This window comes from Octopus sinensis, linkage group LG28 (assembly GCF_006345805.1).
Source record: "Octopus sinensis linkage group LG28, ASM634580v1, whole genome shotgun sequence".
Lineage (NCBI taxonomy): Eukaryota > Metazoa > Mollusca > Cephalopoda > Octopoda > Octopodidae > Octopus > Octopus sinensis.
In genome coordinates, this window is record NC_043024.1 from 7,851,250 (window position 1) to 7,866,579 (window position 15,330).

General features: G+C 38.3%; 2 protein-coding genes across 4 annotated transcripts in view; one reads left to right on the top strand and one right to left on the bottom strand.

Moving 5' to 3' along the window:
* LOC118768312 overlaps positions 1 to 8,706 on the top strand; it is a 37,204-nt gene extending 28,498 nt beyond the window's left edge. For both annotated transcript variants that reach the window (XM_036514530.1, XM_036514529.1), the window contains exons 7-10: positions 115 to 271; positions 2,881 to 3,113; positions 5,403 to 5,559; positions 8,500 to 8,706. In XM_036514530.1, coding sequence (XP_036370423.1) covers positions 115 to 271; positions 2,881 to 3,113; positions 5,403 to 5,559; positions 8,500 to 8,537 — 585 coding nt within the window. In that variant the 3' untranslated portion in view covers positions 8,538 to 8,706. The remainder of the gene's footprint in view (positions 1 to 114; positions 272 to 2,880; positions 3,114 to 5,402; positions 5,560 to 8,499) is intronic.
* A 2,686-nt stretch (positions 8,707 to 11,392) lies between these two features.
* The window catches only part of LOC115225705 (non-POU domain-containing octamer-binding protein), a 45,217-nt gene continuing 41,279 nt past the window's right edge, over positions 11,393 to 15,330 (bottom strand). The window contains exons 10-11 of one of the 2 annotated variants that reach the window (XR_003882949.2): positions 11,902 to 12,039; positions 11,393 to 11,611 (exon numbers count right to left, since the gene is read on the bottom strand). The gene's annotated coding sequence lies outside the window, so the exon portion shown is untranslated. Of the gene's footprint in view, positions 11,615 to 11,901; positions 12,040 to 15,330 lie in introns of both variants that reach the window. The other variant, XR_005004125.1, reaches the window with a different exon arrangement.

Genomic DNA, 15,330 nt, shown 5'->3' on the forward strand with positions numbered 1-15,330 from the left:
TGCTTTATAGTTATTTCCCTTACAAACCCAAGCAACGCCAGGCGATACTGCTAGTATAATGATAAATGTTCGAAGAAACCAATAAATTAATAGTTTCTTGTCTTTTTCTTGCAGTACGTCTATATACCAGTGTGTCAGCGGAGCTCCTGTGTTGATGATCCCACAAAATACTTCGAACAAGTACCAGGCCATGGCTTCTATTTAAGATCGTGTCCAAAGGGCACAGCTTTCAACCCCATTCACTGTCAATGTTCAATACACTATGGAAACTGTAAGGGATATAATTTTTTTTTTTTTTTTTTACTATTTTAATGTTATTTTATTTTAGTTATTTTTCACTTGTCTCTTGTTTGTTTCAGTCATTGGCCATGCTGGAACACTCTTTACTCTTTTACTTGTTTCAGTCTTTACTCTTTACTCTTTTACTTGACTGCGGCCATGCTGGAGCACCGCCTTTTAATCGAGCAACTCGACCCCGGGACTTATTCTTTTGTAAGCCCAGTACTTATTCTATCGGTCTCTTTTGCCTAACCGCTAAGTAGCGGGGACATAAACACACCAGCATCGGTTGTCAAGCAATGCTAGGGGGACAAACACAAACACACACATGCATATATATATATATATATATATATACACATATACGACGGGCTTCTTTTCAGTTTCCGTCTACCAAATCCACTCACAAGGCTTTGGTCAGCCCGAGGCTATAGTAGAAGACACTTGCCCAAAGTGCCACGCAGTGGGACTGAACCCAGAACCATGTGGTTGGTAAGCAAGCTACTTACCACACAGCTACTCCTTCACATTACTATGAAAGTTTAAAAAGATTTTTTTTTAAAATTTAAATTGAAATAAATTGATTCCAGATTCCAGGAAGCTATCAACTACTTCTAGTTTTTCTCCCTGAAATGTGGCAGAAGTTGTTCTCTGCACATTTTCAGTGTTTATTGCTCTTGAGCATCTGCCACATACAAAAACTATCTTCCCAGTTAGCTTTCCTTTGATATTGCTGCACCTCTTTTGTGTCCATAGCTTACACTGGGTACATCTTAAGTTAAGTTAAGTTAATTTTTTGGCTCAAAAAGCAAAAAGCAAGGCCATGTAGGGGGACATGGAGTTATGTACAGGGAGGATGTTCATGCAAAGAGTTCAGGCCATTTCTGGTCAAGAGAGACTTTGAACCGAGCAGTCATGGTTCAAAAAGCAAAAAGCAAGGCCATGTAGGGGGACAGGGAGTTATGTACAGGGAGGATGTTCATGCAAAGAGTTCAGGCCATTTCTGGTCAAGAGAGACTTTGAACCGAGCAGTCATGGTTCAAAAAGCAAAAAGCAAGGCCATGTAGGGGGACATGGAGTTATGTACAGGGAGGATGTTCATGCAAAGAGTTCAGGCCATTTCTGGTCAAGAGAAACTTTGAATCGAGCGGTCATCGGCATCTTCACTATCTCGTCCAGCAGCTTATTCCACGGATCCGCAACCTGGACGGAGAAAGCCCTTCTCCTTCGATTGAGATGAAACCGTCGCAGATAGAGCTAATAGAGTTTCTACCTACACCTATTCTACAGATCGATATTGAATGAAGGCATGTAGCTTAGCGGTTAGGGTACTCAGCTCATGAGTTTAAGGTCATGAGTTTGAATCCTAGCAGAATGTCGTCCTTGAGAAAGACACTAAATTTTACATTGCTCCAGTCCATTCAGCTGGCAAAAATGAGTATCATCTGTTTAGCAAAGGGCCAACCTTGGAACATATTTTGTATCATACTGAACCACCCTGAGAACTATGTTAAAATTAAGCATGTTAGCAGGGTGCTGACACACTTGCATGTTAATTTCACAAGCAGGCTCTTGTACTGACTGGATCAACCCAAACACTCGTCATAACCGACAGAGTGCCTTCATATACAATGAGCTGATAAGAGAAGAGAATAAGCATATATTCTCCACCGTTGCAATTTCTGGATTCTCAGAACAGTGGTGAACCACTGTTTTTCTCAATAGTTCTGCACCAGGCAAAAAGCTTTCTGTGAGCTTGGTTTGATATTTTGAATCCCTATTCTTGTTGTATGTGTGTGTGTTTGTGTAGGAGTGGCTGTGTGATAAGTAGCTTGTTTACCAACCACATGGTTCCAGGTTCAGTCCCACTGCATGGCACTGTGGGCAAGTGTCTTCTATTATAGCCTCGGGAGGCCAAAGCCTTGTGAGTGGATTTCGGAGACGGAAACTGAAAGAAGCCCGTCGTATGTATGTATGTGTGTGTGTATATGTTTGTGTGTCTGTGTTTGTCCCCCCAAAATCTCTTGACAACCGATGCTGGTGTGTTTACATCGCCATAACATAGTAGACCGATAGAATAAGTACTAGGCTTACAAAGAATAAGTCGTGGGGTCAATTTGCTCGACTAAAGGTGGTGCTCCAGCATGGCCACAGTCAAATGACTGAAACAAGTAAAAGAGTAAAAGAATATATATATATATATATATATATATATACTCACACACACATATGAGGGAGTGCTGAAAAGATCCTGGCAGAAGACCTGGTTTGAGGGCCAACCTTCTGAGTTCTTTTAGAGGGTTTAGAAAAACTGAAGGACCGCTGCAATAAGTGTGTGAATCTTAGAGGGGAATATGTTGAATAAAATCTTAATTAACTGATCCTCCTGTATTTTCTTTTACCCAAAGCCAGGAGCTTTTCAGCACCCCCTCATATATGTGTATGTATGTGTGTGTATGGAAGGCTTCAGTACAGTTTCCATCTGCCAAATTCACTCACACGTCATTGGTCAGCTTGGAGCTGCAACAGAAGGCATTGCTAAATGTTTTCATTTCTATCCCTGTCTCTCAGCACTGATTTTATAATACTTCCGTATTTCAGCTGGTCGAGTGATTTTCAAATTCCGAAACAACGAAGAGGAGGCGGAGGCGGAGGAGAGTAAGAGAAACGATGAAGAAAATGATCAAGTGGCTGACGATAATGAGGATAACGCAGGAGAAGAAGAAGAAGAGGAGGAAGAAGAAGAAGAAAGGGAACCAGTAGAAGAAGAGGAAGGAGAGAGTAAGAAAACCAATGTGGGATCACTGTTGTTAAATTTACTTTCAGCTGCAGAGGTACGTATACATACATTCATATATATATATTTGTGTGTGCGTGTATATGTGTGTAAATACATATATAAAGGCGGCGAGCTGGCAGAATCGTTAGCACGCCAGGCGAAATGCGTAGCCGTATTTCGTCTGCCGTTACGTTCAGAGTTCAAATTCCGCCGAGGTCGACTTTGCCTTTCATCCTTTCGGGGTCGATAAATTAAGTACCAGTTACGCACTGAGGTCGATGTAATTGACTTAATCCCTTTGTCTGTCCTTGTTTGTCCCCTCTGTGTTTAGACCCTTGTGGGTAGTAAAGAAATAGGTATTTCGTCTGCCATTACCTTCTGAGTTCAAATTCCGCCGAGGTCGACTTTGCCTTTCATCCTTTCGGGGTCGATAAATTAAGTACCAGTTACGCACTGGGGTTGATGTAATTGACTTAATCCCTTTGTCTGTCCTTGTTTGTCCTCTCTGTGTTTAGACCCTTGTGGGTAGTAAAGAAATAGGTATTTCGTCTGCCATTACGTTCTGAGTTCAAATTCCACCGAGGTCGACTTTGCCTTTCATCCTTTCGGGGTCGATAAATTAAGTACCAGTTAAGCACTGGGGTCGATGTAATTGACTTAATCCCTTTGTCTGTCCTTGTTTGTCCCCTCTATGTTTAGTCCCTTGTGGGTAGTAAAGAAATAAATATATACATGTGGATTGTTGGCAATTTTTTTTCTCCTCCGTCTTCCTTTTCTCTTGGTCTTTCCACTGTCTCCTGTTCCTGAAGAAGAGATTTGCTTGAAATGTTAAACAACCTTTCTTTCCTTCCCTGAGCATCTTTTAATACTTTGCATGTACCACGTCCTTGTGTTTTTTCTGAGGTCGTCAGAGACGGCAGTGAGAATAAGTGATGTGAAAGACAGTGGTGATTGAGGTGGAGGGGAAGGCAACAAAGTCAAAGGTATTGATGGTGGTGGTGTCAGAAGTCTGAATGATGTGTGTATGGCAGATGTGGTGGTATTAAGAAAATGAATTCAGCGTTCAGTCCCTCATTCTCTCTCTCTTATTATTACTCCTACTGCCACCATCAACACTACTACTTTTAATAAAAAACATCATCAACAGTAGAAGTGTCATTGAATAGTCAGAGAGGGGGTCAAAGTGTGACACACTGACACAAAAATTAGCTTTTGCATTTATTATATTAGATGGGTGTGTTTGTGTATACGTATGTGTGGCGGCACAATGGCCCAGTGGTTAGGGCAGCGGACTCGCGGTAATAGGATCGCGGTTTCGATTTCCAGACTGGGCGTTGTGAGTGTTTATTGAGCGAAAACACCTAAAGCTCCACGAGGCTCCGGCAGGGGATGGTGGTGATCCCTGCTGTACTCTTTCACCACAACTTTCTCTCACTCTTACTTCCTGTTTCTGTTGTACCTGTATTTCAAAGGGCCGGCCTTGTCACATTCTGTGTGTCACGCTGAATATCCCCGAGAACTACGTTGAGGGTACACGTGTCTGTGGAGTGCTCAGCCACTTACACGTTAATTTCACGAGCAGGCTGTTCCGTTGATTCGGATCAACCGGAACCCTCGTCGTCATAACCGACGGAGTGCTTCAAAAAAATGTGTGTATGTAGGTATGTATATGTGTGTGTGTATGTTTGTGTATATAATATATATATATATGTGTGTGTATGTATATTATATATATATATATATATGTATGTATATATGTGGAGGCACGTGGTTTAGTGGTTTCGATTCCTGGACCGGGCAATGCGTTTGCGTCCATGAGCAAAACACTTCATTTCACGTTGCTCCAGTCCACTCAGCTGGCAAAAATGAGTAACGCTGCTATGGACTAGCGTCCCATCCAGCTGGGGAACACATATGCCATTGAAACCAAGAAACCAGGCCCATGAGCCTGGCTAGGCTTTAAAAAGGGGGCATTTATTACTTATTTTTATATATATATGTATGTGTGTGTATATTACATATATATATATATATATATCTGCGTGTGTACCTTTGGCGATTTTGTTTCCTCCGTCTTCCCTTCTTTGGATCTTTCCTTTTCCTATATTTCTGACGAAGAGCTCCGCTCAAAACGTTAAGCCCTCCTTCTTTCCTGAGCATCCAATAATACTATACTTGTTCCACATCCTCACATTGTTGTGTTTTCTCTTTGTGTTTCCATGTTTGGATTAACTTTATATATATATATGTATATATATATATATATATATGATTGGCTTATAAATTCACATATTTTGAAAAGAAACACGAAAAGGTTATATATTTCTTATTTGTTCTCTTCCAGAGAAAATATGGCAGTTTGTGCAACCTGCAGACTTTCCTAGGTGATTCTACCAAATATTACAATCCGATTGCTCGTGTTGGACATAGAGTACTGCACTGTGCCAAAGGCCTGGTATTCAAGTTTGAATACTGCAGATGCGTACGCAAAAAAGTTACGAGTAAGTGTACTGTATTTTTGCTGTTGTTAGTAACTCTAGGCTGTTTTTTTCTTTCTTTTAAATTTTCAAATCATTCAGGGTTGAGGCATGTTACAGCATTGTCACTGGGTTACGGGATTTTGTCCTCCAGTTAAATTGGGTCTGAGCCAAAGATTCTGAAATCAAATGCTGATAGCTAATCAAGGAAGTGATTTTATTAATATTAATGGATCTTTTCGGTTTGAACGGCAGTTTTTAACATAATTTCTAGGTAACTAAAAAAATTTTAAACTTCGTATACTGGTAGAATGTGTTTATAAAACATCTTTTTCTCTTGGCTTTATTGAGAAAATTCTATAGTTTGTGAGATGTTTGTTTTTTTCTTCAATTTCTGCAATTTCAACTAATCACTGACGTCTATTGAGGTAAAAAAAACATTGTGCCGTATGAATATGTCCCTGATTTAAGAAACAGATTGGTTTATTTACATTTATGAAGAAAAAAAGATACCCTTCCCCCTACCCCTAAAATAGATTGAAATGCAATAGATCAAATATTACAATCCGATTGCTCGTGTTGGACATAGAGTACTGCATATAATTATGGGTGACAATTTCACATGACACCGCTAGAAAAAACTGCTGTTCAAACCGAAAAGATCCATCTCCTCTTTTGAGGAGAATTAGCTTCTTCAATTTCTGCAATTTCAACCAATCAATGACATCCATTGAAGTAAAAAAACATTCTGTGCTGTATGAACATGTCCCTCGTTTAAGAAAGAGATTGGGTTTATTTACATTTGTGAAGAAAAAAAAAAAAGATACCTTTCCCCTAACCCTAAAATAGATTGAAATGCAATAGATCGATACTAGGGTCATAATTATGGGTGACAATTTCATATGACACCGCTAGAAAAAACCTCTGTTCAAACCAAAAACATCCATATTAATTTTTAATCCTATTTTTGACTGTGTGTGTATGGAGGATATCAAACTTTAATCACAACAGTTCTATATTTAAGAGATGAGGAATTATGTACACTATTTACATTTGACGGACATTTCACCTCATCTTGTTTTTTTGTTAACACGTTTCAGCTGATATACGCTCCAGCTTTCATGAAGGCCGGAAGGTCTATCAGCCGAAACGTTGTGTTAACAACAAACAAGATGAGGACAAATATCCGTCAAATGTAAATAATGTATTTAAACACGACATTTGTTTCCACACCACAAACCAGCTTTAATTTGTTGAGTTTAGGAGTGGCTGTGTGGTATGTAGCTTGCTAACCAACCACATGGTTCTGGGTTCAGTCCCACTGCGTGGCATCTTGGGCGTCTTCTGCTATAGCCCCCGGCCGACCAATGCCTTGTGAGTGGATTTGGTAGACAGAAACTGGAAGAAGCCTGTCGTATATATGTATGCGTGTGTGTGTTTGTGTGTCTGTCCCCCTAGTATTGCTTGACAACCAATGCTGGTGTGTTTACATCCCCGTCACTTAGCAGTTCGGCAAAAGAGATCGATGGAATAAGTACTGGGCTTACAAAGAATAAGCCCCGGGGTTGATTTGCTCGACTAAAGGCGGTGCTCCAGCATGGCTGCAGTCAAATGACTGAAACAAGTAAAAGAGTATACCATTATACAAGATTACTGTTGAAAAGCATTCCGCTATACAGTAATTCTAAAGAACGATCTTGTATTAAGGTATATGAATATAAAACTCAGAAACTTAAACCTGGTGAGTGGCTCAGAAAAAGATGTGATCTATTAAAGCCTGGTATCCTCCATCATGTTCTATCATTCTTATAATATATATATATGTGGAGGCGCAATGGCCCAGTGGTTAGGGCAGCGGACTCGCGGTTTCGATTCCCAGACCGGGCGTTGTGAGTGTTTATTGAGCGAAAACACCTAAAGCTCCACGAGGCTCTGGCAGGGGGTGGTGGCAATCCCTGCTGTACTCTTTCGCCACAACTCTCTCTCACTCTTTCTTTTGTTGGCCTGCTCGCTTAGCCAGTGGGGTGGCATCATTTGAAGGCTAAAACAATGCTAACGTATTGTCACCAGCGATGTGTAACATCTGATGGCCTGGTCGGTCACGTGATAATATATATACAGTATATGTATACACACACACATATATGTAAGTGTGTATATACTCTCAGTCTTTTACTCGTTTCAATCATTTGACTTTGGCCATGCTGGAGCAACGCTTTTAGTCGAGGAAATCGACCCCAGGACTTATTCTTTGTAAGCCTAGTCCTTATTCTATTGGTCGCTTTTGCTGAACCGCTAATGTTACGGTGACATAAACACACCAGCATCGGTTTATCAAGCAATGTTGGGGGGACAAACATATATATATCTGCTCTGGCCCCTGTGCCGGTGGCACGTAACAAACACCCGCTACACTCACGGAGTGGTTCGCATTAGGAAGGGCATCCAGCTGTAGAAACAATCCCAGATCAGACTGGAGCATGGTGCAGCCTTCTGGCTTCCCAGACCCCGGTCGAACCGTCCAACCCATGCCAACATGGAAAACGGACGTTAAATGATAATGATGAATGAATGATGAATAATGACAAACTTCTTTCAGTTTCCATCTACCAAATCCACTCACAAGGCTTTGGTTGGCCCGAGGCTATAGTACAAGACACTTGCCCAAGGTGCCACGCCGTGGGACTGAACCCGGAACCATGTGGTTGGTAAACAAGCTACTTACCACAAAGCCACATACATATGGATCTTATGATGATGATTTGGAAGTTATTTGGTTGCTAATTCTAGCAGTTTTAACAATTACATAAATACTCCCTCCTCACTCCACGACATACCAGAATAGAAAATGAGAAGTGTCAACATTCAATAAATCTAAGTAGATTATGTTAATGTATGATATAATATTTCAATGTTGAATATTTCATTAAAAGCTACACATTTTTTTTGTTTTCATGCGAACAGTTCACTGGAAGAAAATCCTACCATACATTTATATCTAAGATGACAAACCGAAAACAAATATTCTACAGTCTCTTCAATTGGTATTCCACCATATAAGGGATATGTGAAGACATTGACCATCTCTGCCATGTAAGGAAATGTCTGACGAGAACTGATGTTCGTCGATGAAATATGAATTTACAAAAATAAAATCTTAAATGAAGTCCTGACAGGTTTTTGCTTTGTTCATTTGTTTAAATGTCAGCAATGTGTGTGTGTGTTTTGTTGTGTGAATGTACGAGGGGTTACTGAAAAGTTCCTGGCTTTGAGGATAAGTTAATTATGATTTTATTTAACATATTGGTGGCACGTAAAAGCACCATCCATTCATGTCCGTTGCCAGCCTCCTCACCTGGCCCCCGTGCCGGTGACACGTAAAAGCACCATCCGTTCATGGCCGTTTGCCAGCTCTGTCTGGTCCCATGTCAGTGGCACGTAAAAGCACCATCCGTTCGTGTTCTTTGCCAGCCTCGCCTGGCCCCCGTGCCGGTGACACGTAAAAGCACCGTCCGTTCGTGGCCGTTTGCCAGCTCTGTCTGGCACCTGTGCAGGTGGCATGTAGAAAGCACCCACTACACTCATGGAGTGGTTGGCGTTAGGAAGGGCATCCAGCCGTAGAAACACTGCCAGATCTGACTGGGCCTGACGAAGCCTTCCAGCTTCACAGACCCCAGTTGAACCGTCCAACCCATGCTAGCATGGAAAGCGGACGCTAAATGATGATGATGATGATATTCCCCTCTCAGATTCACAAACTTAGTGCAGCAGCCCTTCAGTTTTTCTAACTCCTGTAAAGGAACTCGGAAGGTTGGGCATCCAACCAGACTTTTTGTGATACCTTTAACCCTTTCGTTACTATATTCCTAACCAAAATACACCCCTCATGAGTTTCAATTAAATTCTAAAAGAATCATGAATTTAGGCTGTTTCATTAAATAACAGTAACTTTTTTACTTAACATATTAATGTGATATTTGGAACATAATTAAAGAAAGGGTTCTTAATCAATTCTATTGCATAACTTTTGTCTCAAAGTGACTTTAATTACAGGTAAATTGAGCAAAAGGTAAAAATATTAAAATTTTGTTTAAACAGAAAATGAATCATCAGCTAATATTCAAATGGGCATGCAACAAAATTTTCATCAAAAAGAATTGTGCACATCACTAGATCATCAGTTGAATTTAATGCACTACAGGTGTACCATAAAGGTGGAATAAACTGAAATACTGGAATCCACCGCAAGTTTGACCGAACTAAAGAAATCGGTCAAAAAATAATATACGGCCCTGGTTATGGTATGGAAGTGATAAATTCCAGACCACATCGCTGCTTTCGGTTAACGGATAAAGAAATATTCCATTCGTTATTGTACACCACGTGCTTTAAGACCTCATTCATTCCTTTTCACGATATCTCCCTATTTTCCGTTGAAAAAGCTTTAAATTCGGAATCAATGCTTGATAACATGAAACTCCTATCCATTTTCAAAGTTGAAAAATCGATGCCGAAAAAAATCTCCCAAAATTCACTGAGTTGAGATATCACTTGAAGCAATGTCGGATACTATAACTTAACTATTTACAATGTGAAATCACATGTTTTAACGAATGTACCAACGAGATTTGGGTTCAAATTTACATTTAAATAACAATAGGTTCTCTCGGCCGGGATGGTATTATGAACCAAAAAACTTTTCGGCCAGGTTAGTAATGAAAGGGTTAAAGCCAGGATTGGATTATAGGGCGACCTGCTGTGCTTGAGGAGACCTATTGAGTCAAGTACATCAAAATAAAAATCAAATGGAAATTGTAGTTGTGATACCCGTGCCGGTGGCACATAAAAAGAACCATCCGAATGTGGCCAGATCAACATTTCATGTTAATTTGTTTTCCAAACACCAGCTTAACATCAAATATATTTTACTAAACTCTTCGTTTCAAAATTAATGAAGATAGAAATAGTGCATTCAAACAGAAATATGCTAACAAAAGGTATAAAAAATATACCATAATACTTAGCATGTCAATCTGGAGAAGGCCCCTGACATTCTGTAGGCTGGTAGTCCATGAAAAGGAAAAAACATCAAAGTGTAACTGAATGAATGAGAACTAAGAAAGCCATGGACAGAGGTAGTAATGAGTCCATCATGGAATTGAATATGCAGGTAGGGGATCAAGTCAGGGCTCCAATTTATAGCCCTTTAGGCTAGAAAGCATTTAAGACTAACTGTCCATCAGCTCTCCTGTATACCGATGATTTATGTTCATGGTATAATCTTGTTCAGATATAAACGGAAAGTGAAACCTCTCAAAAGAGCTGTTCTTCACTCCTGCTCCAGAGCGTCGGCTGCGGGGTCACTCCAAAAAGCTCTATCTGCGACGATTTCATCTCAATCGAAGGAGAGGGGCTTTCTCTGTCAGGGTTGCGGATCCGTGGAATAAGCTGCCGGACGAGATAGTGAAGATGCCGACGACGACTCAGTTCAAAGTGTCTCTTGACCAGAAATGACCTGAACTCTTTGCATGAACACCCTCCCTGTCCCCCTACATGGCCTTGCTTTTTGAGCCAAAAAATTAACATAAATTCCCAAAACCTCAAATTCCCTGAAACGAAGGTCAAACTGCTACCACCAAATAACCCAATATGTAAGAGGTAGTAGAAACTCTGTACTATACACCATATACAAACTATGATCAGATCCATAATTCCATATCTCTCTTGCCAAGCTTGCACACGTATGGTGTTCTATAAGTTTGCTGTCTGTTAAACGTTCCCCCCCCACATCCTTTGTGAGGTTTAGACACTAGCTTTCTTGCATCCTTACAATCGAATCAAAAACAAAAACAAGTTCAAAAATTTCATTTTTGCTTTATTTATAAAAATATATTTTCATCTGATATCCACTTCATAGAAGTTTAAATATACTTTCTGCCCATTTCATGGAAATGTAAATACATTTTCATTTCAAAATATTGCATCCACTTCACAGAAGTATAAACACACAGGTTCATCATCCAAGTGACTCACTATCTCAACTCGGCGTTCCTCTTCATACCTTCGCTGGATCAAACTTGTAAAAGAAGAAAAAAAAAAAAATGAATTTCTAATAATAATAAATTACAGTTTTAAAAAGATATTTATCAGTACAAAACACTGGATTATGTGGCCTAGTCACAGAAAGAAACTGATAATTGAGAATTACTAATAACTCTACATTGGAGAGGTAATCAGAATCTACACAGATAACACAATCTTTACTGTTTACTAACTGATGTAGTTACAAGAATTATCACTCACAAAATACTATAGTTATTTAGTATTATAAAGGACAGCATTTAGAAAGATTAAGGATATAATTACCTTCTCAAGTCAGAATCCAATAAAAAAAGCGGATGGCGCTACACAGGATGCTTTTTATAGGAGGGGAGGGGGAGAGAGAGGTGGGTGGAGAGTCCAGTATATAAAACCACCTTTCTATTTTCAGCAAACTGAAATAATCTGGAGGGAAAAAGAAAATATTATCATAACAGGTCCTTTACCAGGAATAACAGTTGTACATCTAAATACAGAACATAATAGGGAAAAAAACATGGCCAAAAAATGGCTTATATACAAATAACAAATTTTGAAAATAAAAATTCATACGGGTAAATGGATTATAGTAAAGGCAGTGAAGTATCTACTTCATAGCTATTTGAATACAAGGTTATTTCAATATAGTGGATACAAAGTAAATCTTAAAATGTTATGATTTTGTTTATGATCCTCATAAAATGAGTGGTTATATTTCCATTATATTTGCATAACAAGAGCAATATGCATTTCTTTTTCAACAAAATGTTAATTATGGTTAAGATATCTGGACAAAGAGGCCAATATCATGAGTAATATTTTAAATAGTGACAGGATATTTTTTTTTAAAAAGTGTTTTCCCCCTTAAAAAAAAAATTATATATATATAGAGCACTGAAAAATTAGGGATATTGATAAGAGGTAAAATGTCATGGGAAGGGAAAACTTATGTTGACAATAATATACAGTAACCAGGATACAAGGTTTTTTCTTTTTGTTTTGTTTCTTCTAATTTTCACAGAACATGAACAAAGACAAATGTACAGAATATTATTTCTTGATCAAAACGCATACTTATATTCCAAATATCTCTGCCACAAACCCAGCATTAAAGCAGCCATTACTGACAAAATTTGAAAGGAATTATTTTTTAAAATCTCATATCAGCAAATGTTTACTGTTTATAGTTTTTGTTCCTCCTTTAATGTACATTATATATATATATATATATAAAATAGGTGCCTACTGAGGCATAAATTCCTATTATAAAAATACTACGGTGAAATGGATTCAGGTGAAACAGTGGGTAGGAGCAAGAATGAGAATGCAATTCTTTCAGAATGTCAATGAGAACAAGAATGTTTTTCTACAATTATTTCATCCAGTTTATTTTACTTATAGGATTTATTTAATTTTAAAAAATGTTTTTAATCAACAAAGTATCATAGCCTTACTGTTGCAGTTATATATAACATCAAGAATGCTGCTTTGCGCCAAGAGAAAAAATATTTTTAAAAATAAAATAAAAGAAAAAAAAGCACAATTCAACACCAGGATGCTAACATTATTAGCAACAGTAAAAAGTGACAACGATAAACTGTTTTGTAATTACAAAAATAAGTTTACTTTCAGCAGCTTACTCTCAATAGCTCTATGTAATTGCAGACCAAGCCCATACAAAATGATTTACTATTAACTTTATCAGCTGTTCTTTTGTAAATAGTAGACAGGTTACGCTTCTCAAAATTTAATGAACTTCAAAGCTTTCGACCATCAAAGCTGGTCAGTCCATACGAATACCATATACCTTTCTTAATCACGCTGCTTCCTAAAGCACTGTCTCTACAGTCCTTTCTAGAAAGGACGGACACACACACACGCTGAACACTGAAGAAAACCAGTTCTGTTAAGTTTGTCTTAGTGCCAAATACTTGCTCCACAGATTCATACAGAATTATAATCACTCAAATAACTGAAAACTTCATTTACATTCAACATCTGTGATTCATGGGCGCCATGAGACATAGATACCAACAGAAATCTCTCAAACCACTTAACATTCATACCTAACATATAGATAAGCACAAGGAAAGATCCACAACACATTGCTGGTAGAAATTTTATCAATTATAGAGAATGAAAAGGTGGCTTCAGTAAGAATGGAGGAACAAAACTAGGTTCAATATATTTGATATTTCAGTCAAGGAATATTATTTACTTGTCCAACTGAGTATATTTGTGCCATACTTCAATAATAATTTTATGCTATCACTGGTGGTTATGTTGTCTAGGCCAAAGTACTGGATGCTATCTCCATCATAGATAGGGGTGGGGGAATTTGAGACTAACTGGATGTAATTAACCAGGGACTAGTTTAGCCAATATCAGTGTTAGTTTGAAGCAGATTTTGACAAAGAGGTGGTCAAACGTTATTAATGCGACCTGAGATTAAACAGGGTAAGGTATGATATTGTAGCAGTCTAAAGCTAATGGTAGTGAACTACATCAGGACACAGCAGTTCCTTCATTTCACCATCTCATCGTAGAAATATGCTGCTGTAGCTTTTGAGGCGTTGTTATAATGGCAAGGAAAGTGGAATTGTCTTTAGCAACTAACAAGTATGCCCTACATGTCTTGGGTAAGGCACAGAATAGTTTGTTGTGGAAGGGTCAGGAGTTCTTAAGCAGGTGTGGCCTAATTCACAATAGATTTGTAGAATTTGTATTCAAAATGGCTCTAAATTCTGTATGCTTTGGTGTTTTATACCCTCGCTCTTCTCATTGTACTGCTAGCAAAAAAAGGTGATGTTTGTTATAGTTAACAACACATGGTTTATGCAAGACTAGATGCCAAGATCAACTCCTTACACCCCCTCGAAATATGCTATCTTAAACAAGAGGATATATTGGTAGCAGAGCTCCGGATACACAATGTCTAAAAATGAGATAGTGACACTTTCTCTATTAATCCTAACTATAGACTAAAGGCCCTCCCCTATATCCACTACCATAAGCAACAGCATTCAGCTTTCTTCAATGGTTTCTCTGCGAACATATTTTAGCTTAAAAAATTTTTTTTTAAGTAATTAAATTGTACAGACTACATACAGCTTCTGTTAAAAGATACAGTACACAACTATATATATATGTGGAATATCTTTGCCAGTCCAACAGGCATTTCAAGACCAGATAATATCGACATTTCTGGGCTCATGGCAAACATGCAAATATTAAACTAAGCGTGAAGTAAAACTGATAGAAAAGTCCAAATAAGTTGATGTAATTCAAAGACAAACTAGGATCAAAGTTACGAGAGCTTAATATCACAAAAATGGCTAAAATAGTGTCATTAAAATGAAACTGACGAAAAGGATATCTGCAGATGAAGTAAACTTCACATAACACACACTTCTGTCACATATGCACAAGCTGAATTCACCATATTACACACAACCTAACACCTGTAGTTAAATCACTTTATGTCTATATTTACCTGAAAAAGAAAAAAACATGCCTAACCCCAATTACATACCAAAACACATTTCTCAGGGTAGATCTCATCAATACAGAGCCTATTGAGAAATAAGCATAGTGGTCACATACATATAGACTATATATATATAAGTGATCAAATTTTAACATGTTAAAATGTTCTAAACATCACGTGAACCTATTTTAATGTACAAACTATAAAAAAAGCAATAATTTGTTAAATAA